This window comes from Salvia splendens, chromosome 16 (genome assembly GCF_004379255.2).
Source record: "Salvia splendens isolate huo1 chromosome 16, SspV2, whole genome shotgun sequence".
NCBI classification, from domain to species: domain Eukaryota; kingdom Viridiplantae; phylum Streptophyta; class Magnoliopsida; order Lamiales; family Lamiaceae; genus Salvia; species Salvia splendens.
In genome coordinates, this window is record NC_056047.1 from 6,875,682 (window position 1) to 6,889,497 (window position 13,816).

At 46.3% G+C, this 13,816-nt stretch overlaps 2 protein-coding genes across 2 annotated transcripts; both read left to right on the forward strand.

The window, feature by feature from the left end:
- Positions 1–372: 372 nt before the first annotated feature.
- LOC121771273 (pectinesterase-like) lies at positions 373–3,218 on the forward strand. Its single transcript, XM_042168053.1, has 2 exons — positions 373–1,377; positions 2,294–3,218. The coding sequence occupies exons 1-2, from the start codon at positions 423–425 to the stop codon at positions 2,998–3,000; spliced, it is 1,662 nt and encodes a 553-aa protein (XP_042023987.1). The 5' UTR covers positions 373–422; the 3' UTR covers positions 3,001–3,218.
- Positions 3,219–4,660: 1,442 nt separating this feature from the next.
- Positions 4,661–7,083, forward strand: LOC121771111 (pectinesterase-like). The gene is made up of 2 exons (XM_042167902.1): positions 4,661–5,756; positions 6,189–7,083. Exons 1-2 carry the CDS (start codon positions 4,781–4,783, stop codon positions 6,896–6,898), a joined length of 1,686 nt encoding a protein of 561 aa, XP_042023836.1. The 5' UTR covers positions 4,661–4,780; the 3' UTR covers positions 6,899–7,083.
- The last annotated feature ends 6,733 nt before the right edge of the window (positions 7,084–13,816 follow it).

Sequence of the window (13,816 nt, forward strand, 5' to 3'; positions counted from 1 at the left end):
TTGGCGTACTGAAAGAACTTCGTCAAAATGTTGTTCATTTTATCGGTGAGTTTAGAGTGATTTTCACAGTTATAATTCGGTTGAATTATTATACTAATACTAATATAAATAAAAGAAATCAATTTAATAATATTGATATGTGGACTCGTATTTGCATGAACGCGCGGGTCACCATTGTTTCCGCATCCGATAACCAATAATAGCCATAATTCCTCCTTAAAATTCTTACTTACTAAATTTAGTACCCAAATCACCAAATCCCAAATCTCACACAGTTTTAACACTATAACTCCAACTTCTTCTAAGCAAAAATTTCACCATTATCAGAGTTCAAAAGGGTTTTGCAAGTGCAAAATTTTCCCTTAGAACTCACACACATATATAGCTGAAGAGAATCCAAAACAAAAAATTAGAAAAAAAAAATGGGGGACACGGACGCCGGCTCTAAATGGAAAGTCATAATCGCCACCTTCGCCTCCGTCCTCTTGGTGACGGCGATCATCTCCGTGATCGTAGCTGCCACATACAACCGTGCTAGGTCGGAGGTGGTCTCCACCTCGAAAGCGGTGGAGGCCATCTGCTCCCCGACCCGGTACAAGGCCACGTGTCAGCACAGCCTCTCCAAGGCCAACACCACCGACCATCGCAAGCTCATCGAGGCGGCTATCACCGTCGCCGTCGGCGACGTCCGCGCCGTCCTCGCGGTCCTGCTGGAGGCGGCGAAGGACCCCGTGACGAAGGGAGCCTTCTCTGTCTGCAGGGACGTGCTCGCGAGGGCTGTCCGCGACCTGCGCCGCTCGGTCGGGAAGGTCGGCGGCGCGTTCGCAGACGCCGCCCGGGCGAGGGAGTACGTGTCCGACCTCCGGACGTGGCTGAGCGCCGTCGTGGCGAACCAGGAGACGTGCGTCGACGCGTTTAGGAACACGACTGGGGACGCCGGGGAGAGGATGAAGAGGCTGCTGAAGACGGCGAGGGAGCTGTCGAGTAACGGCTTGGCGATGGTGACTGATTTGTCGGAGTATGTCGGCGCGTTTCGGCTGGAGAAAGGCGGCGGGAGGAAGATGGTGGTGAAGGAGGGCGGGGCGTTTGTTGGGAGGCGGCTGGCTGATACGGCGTCGTTGAAGCCGAGTATCGTTGTGGCGAAAGACGGCGGTGGAGATTTCAAGACCATCAACGAAGCATTAGCTTCGTTGCCGAAGAGGAATAATGATTCGTTCGTCGTGATTCATATCAAGGCCGGAGTGTATAGTGAGAATGTTGAGATTCCGGAGGGGCTCAACAAGATCATGTTCGTGGGTGATGGTCCGAGCGCCACAAGACTCACTGGGAAGAGGAGCGTGGCCGGAGGTTACCAAACCTACTATACGGCCACACTCGGTAAGTCATTCAGTATTTTAGTAAAACCCTAAATCCTAAATTAATTTTATTTTTCTCTATAAGTCACTTCTAATAGTTGAGTATGGAAACTTCTGTACTATTCATTCCATCTCAACTAATTTGAGTCGTATTTCTTTTTGGGATGTCCAATTAAGTTGAGACATTTCCTTTATTAAACCAAAAAACGAAACATCCAAACATTCTTACTTTATTCCATTACCTACTTTACTATCTCTTTATCTTTCATTTTTTATTCCTCTCTCGTACTTTTCAAAACAATTTCTTAATTTTCGTGCCCAAAAGTTTTGACTAACTTAGTTGGGACGGAGAAAGTATAAAAATAGAGAATCTTAAAAAAATAGTCTACTTCTAGTCTTCTACTTTTGATCACTTATTTATCCTTATGTCCGCTGTTAATTAGCTTGGTCTGATTGGCTTAGATTTTAAAAATAAAATAAAAAATAAATGAAAAAAGTTAGTACTATTATGCATGTCCTACTTTAATACTACTACCTCCGTTCCTCAAATATTGTCCCACTTTGACCCGACACGAGTTTTAAGAAATGTAATGGAAAGTGAGTTGAAAAAGTTAGTGGAGTGTGATCATACTTTTATATATTAGTTTTATAATAAAATATAAGTAGGAATGAGTTAGTGGAATATGAGGTCCACTACAAAAAAATAGTAAAAAGTGAAATGAGACAAACTTTGGGGGACAGACAGAAATGAAAAAATGGGACAAACTTTCAGGGACGGAGGTAGTAGTTTCATAGTAATATAAAAGGTGAATAAGATAAACACAGTTAAATTTAGGGTTCATTACTAGAAGTAGAAAAATATAAATAACAAAATTATTTACGAATAGAAGAAAATGGCAAATTAGGACGAGACAGAAACTGATTTTGGTCGCTTGCAGCTATAAGCGGGGAGGATTTCTTGGGCAAGGACCTCGGCGTGGAGAACACAGCGGGACCCGAAGGCTACCAAGCCCTCGCAGTCCGCGTCTCCGGCGACCGAAGCATCTTGCACAATGTCCGCATGGACGGCTACCAGGACACCCTCTGCGCCGACACCCACCGCCAGTACTACCGCAACTGCACCGTCACTGGCACCATCGACTTCGTCTTCGGGAACGGCCTCGCCCTCTTCCAGGACTGCACGTTCATCACGCGCAAGCCCGGCCCGGGCCAGGAGTGCGTGGTGACGGCCCAGGGCCGGTCCGACTACAACAGCAACGACGCCTTCATAATCCAGAACAGCCGGTTCACGGCCGAACTGGCCTTCCTCGCCGTGAGGCCGATGATCGCGTCGTACCTCGGGCGGCCGTGGAAGGAGATGTCGAGGACCATCATCATGGAGTCCGAAATCGGGGGGTTTATCGAGCCGGAGGGGTGGGCCCCGTGGGTCGGGACGTTCGGCCTAGACACGTGCTTCTATGTGGAGTACGAGAACCGCGGGCCAGGGGCTAATACGACGGGCCGGGTGACGTGGAAGGGGATTCATAGTTTGAAAGGGGAGCAGATTAATAGCTGGACCGGCGGAGTTGTCTACGGCGGTGATGATTGGATCAGGGATTCCGGTGTTCCGTACGTTCCTACGATGATGCAAGTTAAGGGAAATTGATTTAATCTATGTGAGTTGCATTTTTAATTTGTGAAATAATTTTTTGATTAATTTCTAAGTTAGTTTTTTTTTTGTTATGTTTTCTTCAGCGGAAAAATCAGTATATAGCTTTGGGAGAAAATTTGGCATCTCGTCCGAATTATGATTGTCATCTTACAATTTAAAAGTTAATTCTAGCTAGTATATGTATTAAGAATGAAGGAAATATGGCCTTTTGATTTGAGTCTACCTGACTGTTATATCTGATTGGAGCAAGATCATTCAACAACACAGAGATATAAGTGGTTCAGCATAAGCCTACGTCCACTGACAGCAGAATGAGAAGAATATATTGATGATCAGCTAAGAATTACAACGAAGAAGAACACTCTCAGATCGAATACAAACGGGGAATTATGAACACTCATTTTCTCCCTCAATCTAACTTGAAACACAACCTGGTTTCACTCCGTATTCTCTCTGATCTGGAGATGTTCTCTCTTGCTTATTTCTGATGCTTGTAGCACTACTTATAGGAAGAGTAAGATCGAACTCAATGCTTCTCGATCAGTTTCAATAACCGCTTCTTGATAACTACTCTTCATCAATTGGTTGTAACCGCCGTTAACCGCCAACCGCTACCATGATTACTTCTTTAATCGTTTAAGTGTTTTATCAGCTCAAAAACGCCTAACACTAACTTTTTGTATTACTTTTTTTTTGTTTTTCAAACAAATGTCATAAGGATTTATAACTGATGCATTTTCTTAGTGAAGCAATGTATATTATGAGATGGAATTTTAAATGCTGTAAAGTTTTTAAATTTTTTTAGTGCAGTTGAATTTGCCATTAAACGTGAGAGGAACAATAAGAGGGAATTAATGAGATGAAGTACGAGTGCTACCAGTAAATATTGGAGTAAATGACTTCTTAATTAGAGTTTAATCATCCGACTTATTAATTCGAGTTCAATTAATCATCAATGGCACGAATAAATCAGTAGAGTAACCTACTTTAGTTAGATTGTTAACCACAGTACCGTTTCTCTCCTGAAAATTCCATTTATTATAGTAGTGTTAATATAATAATAAATGTAGTGTTATATTTAGGGAGAGAAATGTTTGTTTGTTTTGTTTTATAATTTTAGATTGATTCAGTGATTCACATATCTTAAAAATTTTTTGATGCAATTATTTCTACAAATAAAAAAGAAGTATGATTTGTTCTTTTCTTTATTTTTTTGAATCAATAGAGAAAATGGAGTACTTATGATCTTCCCGTCATATATTCTTGATTAAAATTCGATCAAATTAGTCATCGGCATCGTGACCACAACTTCCACTATCGCGCTTTTCTCTCTTATCTGAAAGTTAGCAACGTACATAATCACATCAGCCAATCGGTTTCACTAATTAAATCAAGTCATAAACAATTTAATAATCAATCATACGTAAAATCCAAGAATTCACCTAAATAAAGTAAATCCAAAATAAGCAAATATCTGCGGGGCCCTTAATTTGACTCAAAAGAACCTAAAACATGGAATATCGCTTAATTCTTTCTTACTAAAATTAGGAAAAAAATAACAGCCACCTCAAATCTCACAATCAGATATTCCGCATACCTATAAATCCCCAAAACATTCCTCCTAATTTTTTTTAAATCATCATCATCATCACAGTTCAAAAGTGGCTTGAAAAATTGGGAGCGAGAGTTCCCTAGCACCATGAATTGATCACTGAAAAAAATATAATCAGTGATCAAAAAACATATACAGATATACTCCTACATTGATAATAAAATGGGGGACCCTATCTCTAAAAGGAAGGGCCTGATCGCAGCCTGCCTCTCCACCCTCCTAGTCATCGCCGTCATCGTGGCCATCGTCACCACCACGGGAGGCGAAGGCGGCATCAGCCACAGCCTCGGCAGCACCAACGTCGACTCCACCACCAAATCCGTCGCCGCTATTTGCTCCACCACACAATACCAAGAAACCTGCCACGCCAGCCTCGAGGGGGCCAACACCACCGACCCGAAGAAGCTGATCGAGACGGCGATCAACGTCGCCGTCGAGAAAGTCAGCAACGCCCTCCGCCAGTCGAGCTTGATGAAGGAGGCCGCCGAAGACCCGATGACGAGGCAGGCCTTCGACGTGTGCCGCGACGTGCTCGAGAATGCCGTCGACGACCTCAAGCGGTCCGTGGAGCAGATCGACGCCGTCGAGGCGGATACGGTGGGGGAGTATGTCGCCGACCTCCGGACGTGGCTAAGCGCGGTGGTGACGAACCAGGAGACGTGCGTGGACGCGTTTGAGAACACCACCGGAGACACGGGGCAGGAGATGAGGAATTTGCTGAGGACTGCGATGGAGCTGTCGAGCAACGGACTGGCGATGGTCACGGATATAGCCGACTTCGTCGGGTCGCTGCAGCTCGAGGATGTCCTCGGCGGGGGGCGGAACCTGGCGGCGGGTGGGGAGGAGGAGGATGTTGTGGAGCGGCGGCTGGTTGAGGCGTTGAATTCGACGATCGTGGTGGCGAAGGACGGGAGCGGGAATTTCTCGACGATCAACGAGGCGCTTGCTTCGTTGCCGAAGACGAATAATGGTTCGCAAATCGTGATTCATATCAAGGCTGGGGTGTACAATGAGAATGTCGATATTCCCAAGGGGCTTAACAAGATTGTGTTCATCGGCGACGGCATGAATGCCACCAGAATCACCGGGAATAAGAGCGTTGCCGCCGGTGTTCAGACCTACTACACTGCTACACTTAGTAAGTACCTGATGAATTAATAATTATTCATAGCTAAAATTTTCCTCAAAAATCTTGAGTTTTGGTCAAAATTTTGTTCGTTATGGAACTCTAGAAATTATCTACTTATAAGTTACTACTCCATAAAAAATCATAAATTTGGATTTGTTCTATAATTATCACATGACAAAAAATATGATCACCTACGTATAATTGTTAATGTAGTTTAACTAAACAATGCCATTTTATTTATGAATATACTCCTACTTAATTGGGTCTTTTTTTCTTTTAGCAAAAAAAAGCTAATATTTGTACTCTTTATGACTTTACACTTATTATTTCTCCAATCTGATTCTCTCTTTTATTTAATTATTTATGGTGAAGTAGATGTACAAAATCAAGGGTGAATTTTGTTGTTAATAGTGTTGAATTGATGTTTATATTCTGTTGTAGTCGTGAGCGGCGAGGATTTCTTGGGCAAGAACATGGCCGTGGAGAACACGGCGGGGCCGGACGGTCACCAAGCCGTGGCCGTCCGCGTATCCGGCGACCGCGCCATCCTCTTCAACGTCCGCATGGACGGGTACCAAGACACCCTGAACGCGGACACCCACCGCCAGTACTACCGCAACTGCACCATCTCCGGCACCATCGACTTCGTCTTCGGCAACAGCCTCTCCCTCTTCCAAGACTGCACCTTCATCACCCGCAAGCCCGGCCCGAAGCAGGGGTGCATGGTGACCGCCCAGGGCCGGTCCGACCCCAAGAGCAACACCGCCATCATAATCCAGAACAGCAGGTTCACCGCCGAGCCGGCGCTCCTCGCCGCTAAGCCACCGGTGCCGGCGTACCTCGGGCGGCCGTGGAAGGAGCTGTCGAGGACCATCATCATGCAGTCCGAGATCGGGGGCTTCATCAACAGGACGGGCTGGGCCCGGTGGATCGAGGACATCGGGCTTGACACGTGCTACTATGTCGAGTACGGGAACCGCGGGCCCGGGGCGGATACCGCGGGCCGGGTCACTTGGAAGGGGATCCGGAAGGTGACGGCGGAGCAGGTGAAGAGCTGGACCGGCGGGGTTGTGTACAGAAACGACACGTGGATTAAGGCGTCCGGGGTTCCATACGTCCCCACGTTGTTGCCCCAAAAAAGTGCAAATTAATTTTTTAGATTGATTTTGAATTTCGTGATGATTAATCAAATTCGATTCTTGTAATTAACCATACTCCGTGATTCTTTCACTGAAGAGATATGGAGTAGTATGACCTTTTGTTTTCGTTAAGGTTGTTGTGTATTAAAGTCTGACAAAAATGAAAAGAACATATACTACTATAAATATTGCACCCATATTTTTGGTTTTATGTCATTTATAAGATTTTTGCAGATCAATGCCACCATATCCGAGAATTCGCATTGGTTTATCGATCACATCTTCTCATATCAAGGATATCTTTTAAGAATTTGGATGGTCAAAATGTTAGAATATATATATACTTGAGTGATGGTTGGGCGAATTTTTGAGGGTAGTAAATGCAGGTAATGAATATAGATCACGACACAAAGAATTACGTGGTTCGATTTACTGAGGTAAATCTACGTCCACGGGAAGAAAGGAGGGCAAGATTGTATTGCTTGATCTGGTTTACCAGCTTACAAATACAGACTTGCTATATGATATTTGATGTCTAGAGGGCTTTTCTATCTGATCTAAGTTCTATTTATACATTGAACTAAGATCGTGGCTTGCATCACCACTAACTAGGTCGTGGCTTGCATCACCACTAACTAGGTAGTGGATGTCGTGGAGGTCATGAGATCCTGCATGGGTCCACTATCTCTTTGTTTGGTCCGCTATCCTGCATGAGATCCTGCATGAGTTGACACCACTAAATAGATCGTGTAGTGGAGGTCGTGGAGGTTCTGCATGAGTCCACTATCTCCCAGTTCGGTCGAATACTGAGACCGAACTTCTGAACTATGACCGAGCAGCTTTTGCCGATCTGAGAGTAGAGCTTGATTGGTCGGCTTTTACCGAGCTGTAGGCTGGGGCCGAACTCTTTGGTAATGCCGAACTGATACTCTTCCTTGGGCTTTGGGCTGATGGGCCGTCACTGCTATTGGGCTTGTTTAGTACGTACTCCATCACTACCCCCCCCGAAAAGCGAAGTGAATCACTTCGGCGAAGCGAGTCACTTCGGCATTCTGGATAAAGGTACGGGGGAGGCTGACGTCAGGGGACGTGCCTTGCGCGTGACTGCATTAAATGCGACAGTAAAATCCGGCCGTTGAATCCTGAAAAGGTGGGATTCGAAACGGTGCGATGATTTTGAAATCTTCTCCGAATCTGATAAATACGTCCTTTCTTCATCAGTTGAACACTTTTGCTATTGCTTCTTCTGCATTCTCTCTCTTTTGCGTAAAAAATTTCCTTCCGCTTTCAAGAATTTCTTCAGAATTTCTTCAGACTTTCAAAGAGTAAGAACTATGTCTTCTTCTTCTTCTTCTGAGTCAGGTAGCGGTAGGAAAGGGGATAAGGGGTCTTCTAGCCGGAAAGAATCCGGGGAGAAGACCGTAGAGTATTTTCACAGCATCTTGAGTAAGGATACTGTGATATCCCTTCACGAAAAATATTTTTTTCCTGGGGGGAAGGTTGCGATTCCCGACGACCTTCATAGGGCTGACTCGCCGCCGGAGGGTTACGCCACCGTTTACGAAGCCGGCTTGGAATGCGGGCTTCGTTTCCCTCTTCCCCCTGCCTTTGTAGAGCTGCTTGATTTTTTTCAACTCCCTTTAGGTCAGGTGACTCCGAACTCTTGGAGGCACTTATCGGCCTTTGCTGCCGAACTGCGTAGGCTAGATAAGGATCTGTCTCTGAGGGCAATCCTTAATTTCTTCCAGTTTAAGAGAAAAGGATCTTGGTTTTACTTGATCCCTTTACAGCCTTTTAGGGCCTTCTGCAAAACCAAGTGGCCAAAGTGGCAGCATCGCTTCTTTTTTTATAATAGGACAGCGGCTCCGGGCTTTCCCTGGAGAGGGCCGAAGTCCGTGATTCCTCATCCTCGGTTAGAACCGTTGGACGAGCTCGAGGGCGAGCTCAATAAGATTCCTATGATTAGGAAGCAGTACCTGGAGTCTGAGCTCGTCAAGGGCGACTTCGTGTTCGACTCCTCGTCTTCGGACGAAGAGACTGAGGGTGAGGAATTCTTTTTTATGCATTACTGCCTTGACGACGAAAACTAACCTTGTTTTCTTGCTTTTTGGCAGTGAACTTGCTGAACAAGATTAGCCGCAAATCCTCCGAATCTAAGGAACCGGAGAGGCCGAAAACCACCAGCTCGGCGTCTGATGCCGAGAAGAATCCGAAGAGGCAAAAGACCTCTTCGGATCCAAAAAAGCCGGAGTCCACTTCGGCAAAGGGGAAGGGGAAGACCCAGAAGCCCCCAAGAGCGCCAGAGAAAGACGTGGTCTTGGCGCCTCCTTCGGAACATATCTGTGAGCCCTTTTTATGGCCCACGGACTTCGCCGAGGTGAATTCTCTTCTTGATTTTCTGGCCTTGCTTTTTTCCTGTATTTTTTGTGGCCCCTCGGTTGACTTTTTCCTTTTTCCATTTTCAGAGGAACGATATGCTCTCCAAGCTCGTCGCCGTTGAACTCTCCAAAGCGTCCAACGATTATGCTGAGATGCAGAGGAAGTTGGCGGCAGCTCGTCACCAGGCCGAACAGGCTAAGGCCGACTTTGAGAAGGCCAGAGCTGCTAGGATCTCGGCCCAGGATGAAGCCCAGTTTGCCAAAAACCAGCTCGTCATCCAGCGAGAGCAGACGAAACGGAGGGATGCTGCCGCCGTGGTTGCCCAAGGGGAGGTTCTCCGTGCTTTCGCGGAGAAACTCTTTCTGAGCAATCAATTTTCGGCCTTTGTCGGTGATCTGCTGAAACTGATGACCGATAATGCCGAGCAAGGGCCCGAAGTCGTTCTGCCGCTGTACGGCCGAGAGATAGCAGCTCGTCTCCAGAGTCTGCCGCTCCTTGAGGAGCTTGCTTCGTCCTCGGTCCTGCTTTCTGCTGACCGAGTTCGTAGTTGCCGAGCTGACCGGGACGAGAATATGGAGGCTATCTTTGCCTCCTTAGGGCCAGTTTCACCCGCTCCAATTTTCCACGGAGAGGGTGAGACCGAGCAGCCTGATCAGCAGACCGGAGACAGGCAGGCCGAGCAAGAGGTGCTGCTGATCGGTGATGGGGGCACCGAGCAGGCTGGGAGGAGCAGGGAGGCCGAGGCTGAAGCTGAGGCAGACAAGGAGAAGGAAGCTGAACCTCACCGAGGAGCCGGAGACGAAGCTGGCGGAGTATGATTTCGTCTCCCTTCTCTTAGTTTAGTTTCTTCCTTGTTGTAAAATGGCTTTGAAGCCCTCCTTGTGTAAAAAATTTTTTCTTATGAATGAAAAAATTCTTCTTTCTGCACTTGTGTCTTCGTATAGCTTTTCGTACTCTCTTTTACTCCTGTTGTGGTTTACTACATGCTCAGTAAACTGAAATGCCGAACTGACATAGCTGCTTTGTATTCTTAACTCTTAAGGAGCTGGAGGTACTTCACTGGAAGCGGCTGTACTCTTCCGCTTTAGACGAAGCTGAGAAAAAAGCCATAGCTGACCAGATGAAGAATGACGAACTCTTGGCTTGTTTAGTGAAGCTGGAGGCCGACAATAAGGACTTAGAGTCCGAAAAAAAAAGATCTGGAGGCCGAGCTGAACACTGCCGTCGCTGAGAGGACTGCGTATGAGGATTTCATCTGCAGGCGCGGGGGAATGACCATCTCTGAAGTTCAGGAACGAGTTGACGAACTGTGGGAGGAATATCATGTACTCCGGAGGAACAATGCGCTGGAGAGCTCGGCTTGCCAACAAGTCGTGAAATCATTGCGGCGCTGGGCTTCTCGGTACGACATCATTCTTTCCCGGCGTCCCTCAATCGAGAGATTCCTTAGGCATTTCCCGCCAACAGATGGTCACACTCCAGCTCAAACCCCTGATTCACTTGCTCAAAACCCTACTCCAAGTCAGCAACGAACTCAGGAACAGCCGGAAACGTCAAGACGAGAACGGACTCAGGAGCAACCGGAAACGTCAAGACAAGGACGGACTGAAGTTCGTAGAGGAGCTGTGATTATGAGTGAGCAAGATCAACAAATGCTTCGTGAAGAGACTCTTCGCCGCCGAGGTGCTAGAGCTTCCCGGGCTCAGGGAAGAGGCGGTAGGTCGATTAGAGCATCTCGTCGACCTGCTTATTCTTCAGCTGCCGAGAACGCCCGAACTCGGCTTCACGAGGATTTTGTGAATAGATGGCTCAACTTTAGCAACCAGGGACAGTAGAATAGTCCTTTGTAATGGCGTAACGCCTTCTCGTAGGGCAGCAGAATTGTATGCCGAACAAGTTTTAATAAATGAAATCTTCATTTCGCTTCTATCACTGCGTATTTACAGCTCAGCGAAAAAAATTTCATCGTGCTCGTCCTCGGTCTTATGAAGTAAACTTCTTTGACCGGACTCGTCCTCGGTCTTATGAAGTAAGCTTCTTTGACCGGACTCGTCTTTGGTCTTATGAAGTAAACTTCTTTGACCGGACTTAGTCCTCGGTCTTATGAAATAAACTTCTTTGACCGGACTCGTCTTTGGTCTTATGAAGTAAACTTCTTTGACCGGACTCGTCTTTGGTCTTATGAAGTAAATTTCTTTGACCGGACTAAGCTTGTGTCCTAATTTGGCGAGTTTTATCGCTCGGATCGGACTTTCCCTTGTCCTAATTTGGGGATCGGACTTTCCCTTGTCCTAATTCGGCGAGTTTTATCGCGTGGATCGGACTTTCCCTTTGTTGCAGTTCGTTTCAGACGGACTGCTTGTTTCTTAAGCTGAATTGTGGTCTTGTATCTTCTTTAGAAGCTTGGACTCACAATCGTTGGCTTATATATGTTCTAAAAAGGGGATCAGCCTTCGAAGAACAAGATACCTCAGTAACATTTGTAAGAGACGACACGCACATAGACAGACAAAACGCACATAGACAAACAAAACGCACATAGACAAACATGAAAAACAAGTAAAAAACAAAGAAAACACATACCCCTAGGACCGAACTAGACACAAGACTGACTGATCGGACTGTCTCTTACAAATGGAACTTCTTGAGGTTGGAAATGTACCATGTTCGGGGTACTTGTTCTCCTGACATGTGAGTCAATTTGTAAGACCCTTTGCCGAGGACTTCTGACACCCGATATGGACCTTCCCATGTGGGTTCGAGTTTGCCCAGCTTTTCTGCTCGGCTTACTTCGTTGTTTCTCAAGACGAGATCTCCCACTTGAAATTGCAGCTTTTTCACCCTTTGGTTATAATACCGGGCTACTTGCTCCTTGTACTTGGCTGCTTTTATGCAGGCCAATTCTCTTCTTTCTTCGGCCAGATCTAGTTCGGCTCTTAGTCCGTCATCATTCATTTCTGAGGAGAAATTTAGAGTTCGGGGACTGGGTACGCCTATCTCAACCGGAATCACGGCTTCAGTGCCGTACACCAGACTGTACGGAGTTTCACCGTTGGAGGTTTTGGGTGTAGTTCGGTAGGACCATAGGACTTGAGGGAGATTTTCTACCCATTGTCCTTTGGCTTGTTCTAACCGAGCTTTTAACCCTTTCACCAAGATACGGTTTGTTACCTCCGTTTGTCCGTTTGCTTGTGGGTGGGAGACCGAAGTGAACCGCTGTTGAATATTCAGCTCTTGGCACCAATTCTTGAATGTCTTGTCGGTGAACTGAGTCCCATTATCCGAAATGAGGATGTGGGGTATGCCAAATCGGCACACTATGTTCTTCCAGACGAAATCCAATGCCTCCGAGCTCGTTATCGTAGCTAATGGTTCAGCCTCCACCCACTTCGTGAAGTAATCCACGGCAACGATAAGGAATTTCATTTGCCGAGGAGCTTGTGGTAGTGGTCCTACTATGTCTATGCCCCATTGCATAAAAGGCCAAGGGCTTTGCATAGCACATAGATCGGTCTGCGGCATCCTTGGGATATTTGCATGGATTTGGCACTTCGTACATGTCTTGACGAGCTGCACTGCTTCTTGTACCAAAGTTGGCCAATAATATCCCCATCTCAGAACTTTTTTAGCTAAAGCTCTAGCTCCGATGTGGCTACCGCAAGATCCTTCATGGACTTCTCTAAGGATGTAGTCCGTCTCTTCTGGTCCTACACATCGCAATAATGGTTGAAGGTAGGACTTTCTGTATAGGACTCCTTCATGAAGTTCATACCGAAGTGCTCGGCATGTGATTTTCCGAGCTTCTCTCTTATCCTCGGGCAGTTGTCCTTGATCTAGATACTGTAAGATCGGCGTCATCCAGTTCGGCGAGCTGGTTACTGAATGTACCTCAGCTTCATCAATGCTTCGGTGTAGTAATTCCTCCACCTTTGAGCTCGGATATGAGGCCAACTTACTTAAAGTATCTGCTCGGCTGTTTTCCGCTCTGGGAATGCGGATTATCCGAAAATAAGAGAAACTTCGGCTAATGCTTTGCCCTTTGTCCAAGTATTTTTTCATCCTCTCATCTCGGGCTTCACTTGTACCCAGCATGTGATTCACTATGACTTGTGAATCACAATGGATTTTGAGAGATTTGACAAATAGACTTTGCGCTAATTGAAGTCCGGCAAGGAGGGCTTCGTATTCGGCTTCGTTATTAGTAGTTGGGAATAAGAACCGAAGTGAATAAGTTACCTCGTGTCCGTCGGGAGCGATAAGTAGAATACCAGCTCCACTTCCCGTCTTATTCGAAGCTCCATCTACGAATCCACTCCAGCAGTCCGGCGGTTCTACTTCGGATTCCTGGGGCTGTGTTAGTTCGTCATTGGCAGGATTTTCCTGTTCGGCAATAACAGGGATTGCTTGATCGAACTTTGCCTCTGCAAGAAAATCTGCCAAGGCTTGTCCCTTGATGGCTTTCCGAGGTAGATATTCTATTGAGTGTTCTCCCAACTCTATGGCCCATTTGGCGATTCTGCCTGATGCTTCTGGCTTGGTCAAAACTTGCCG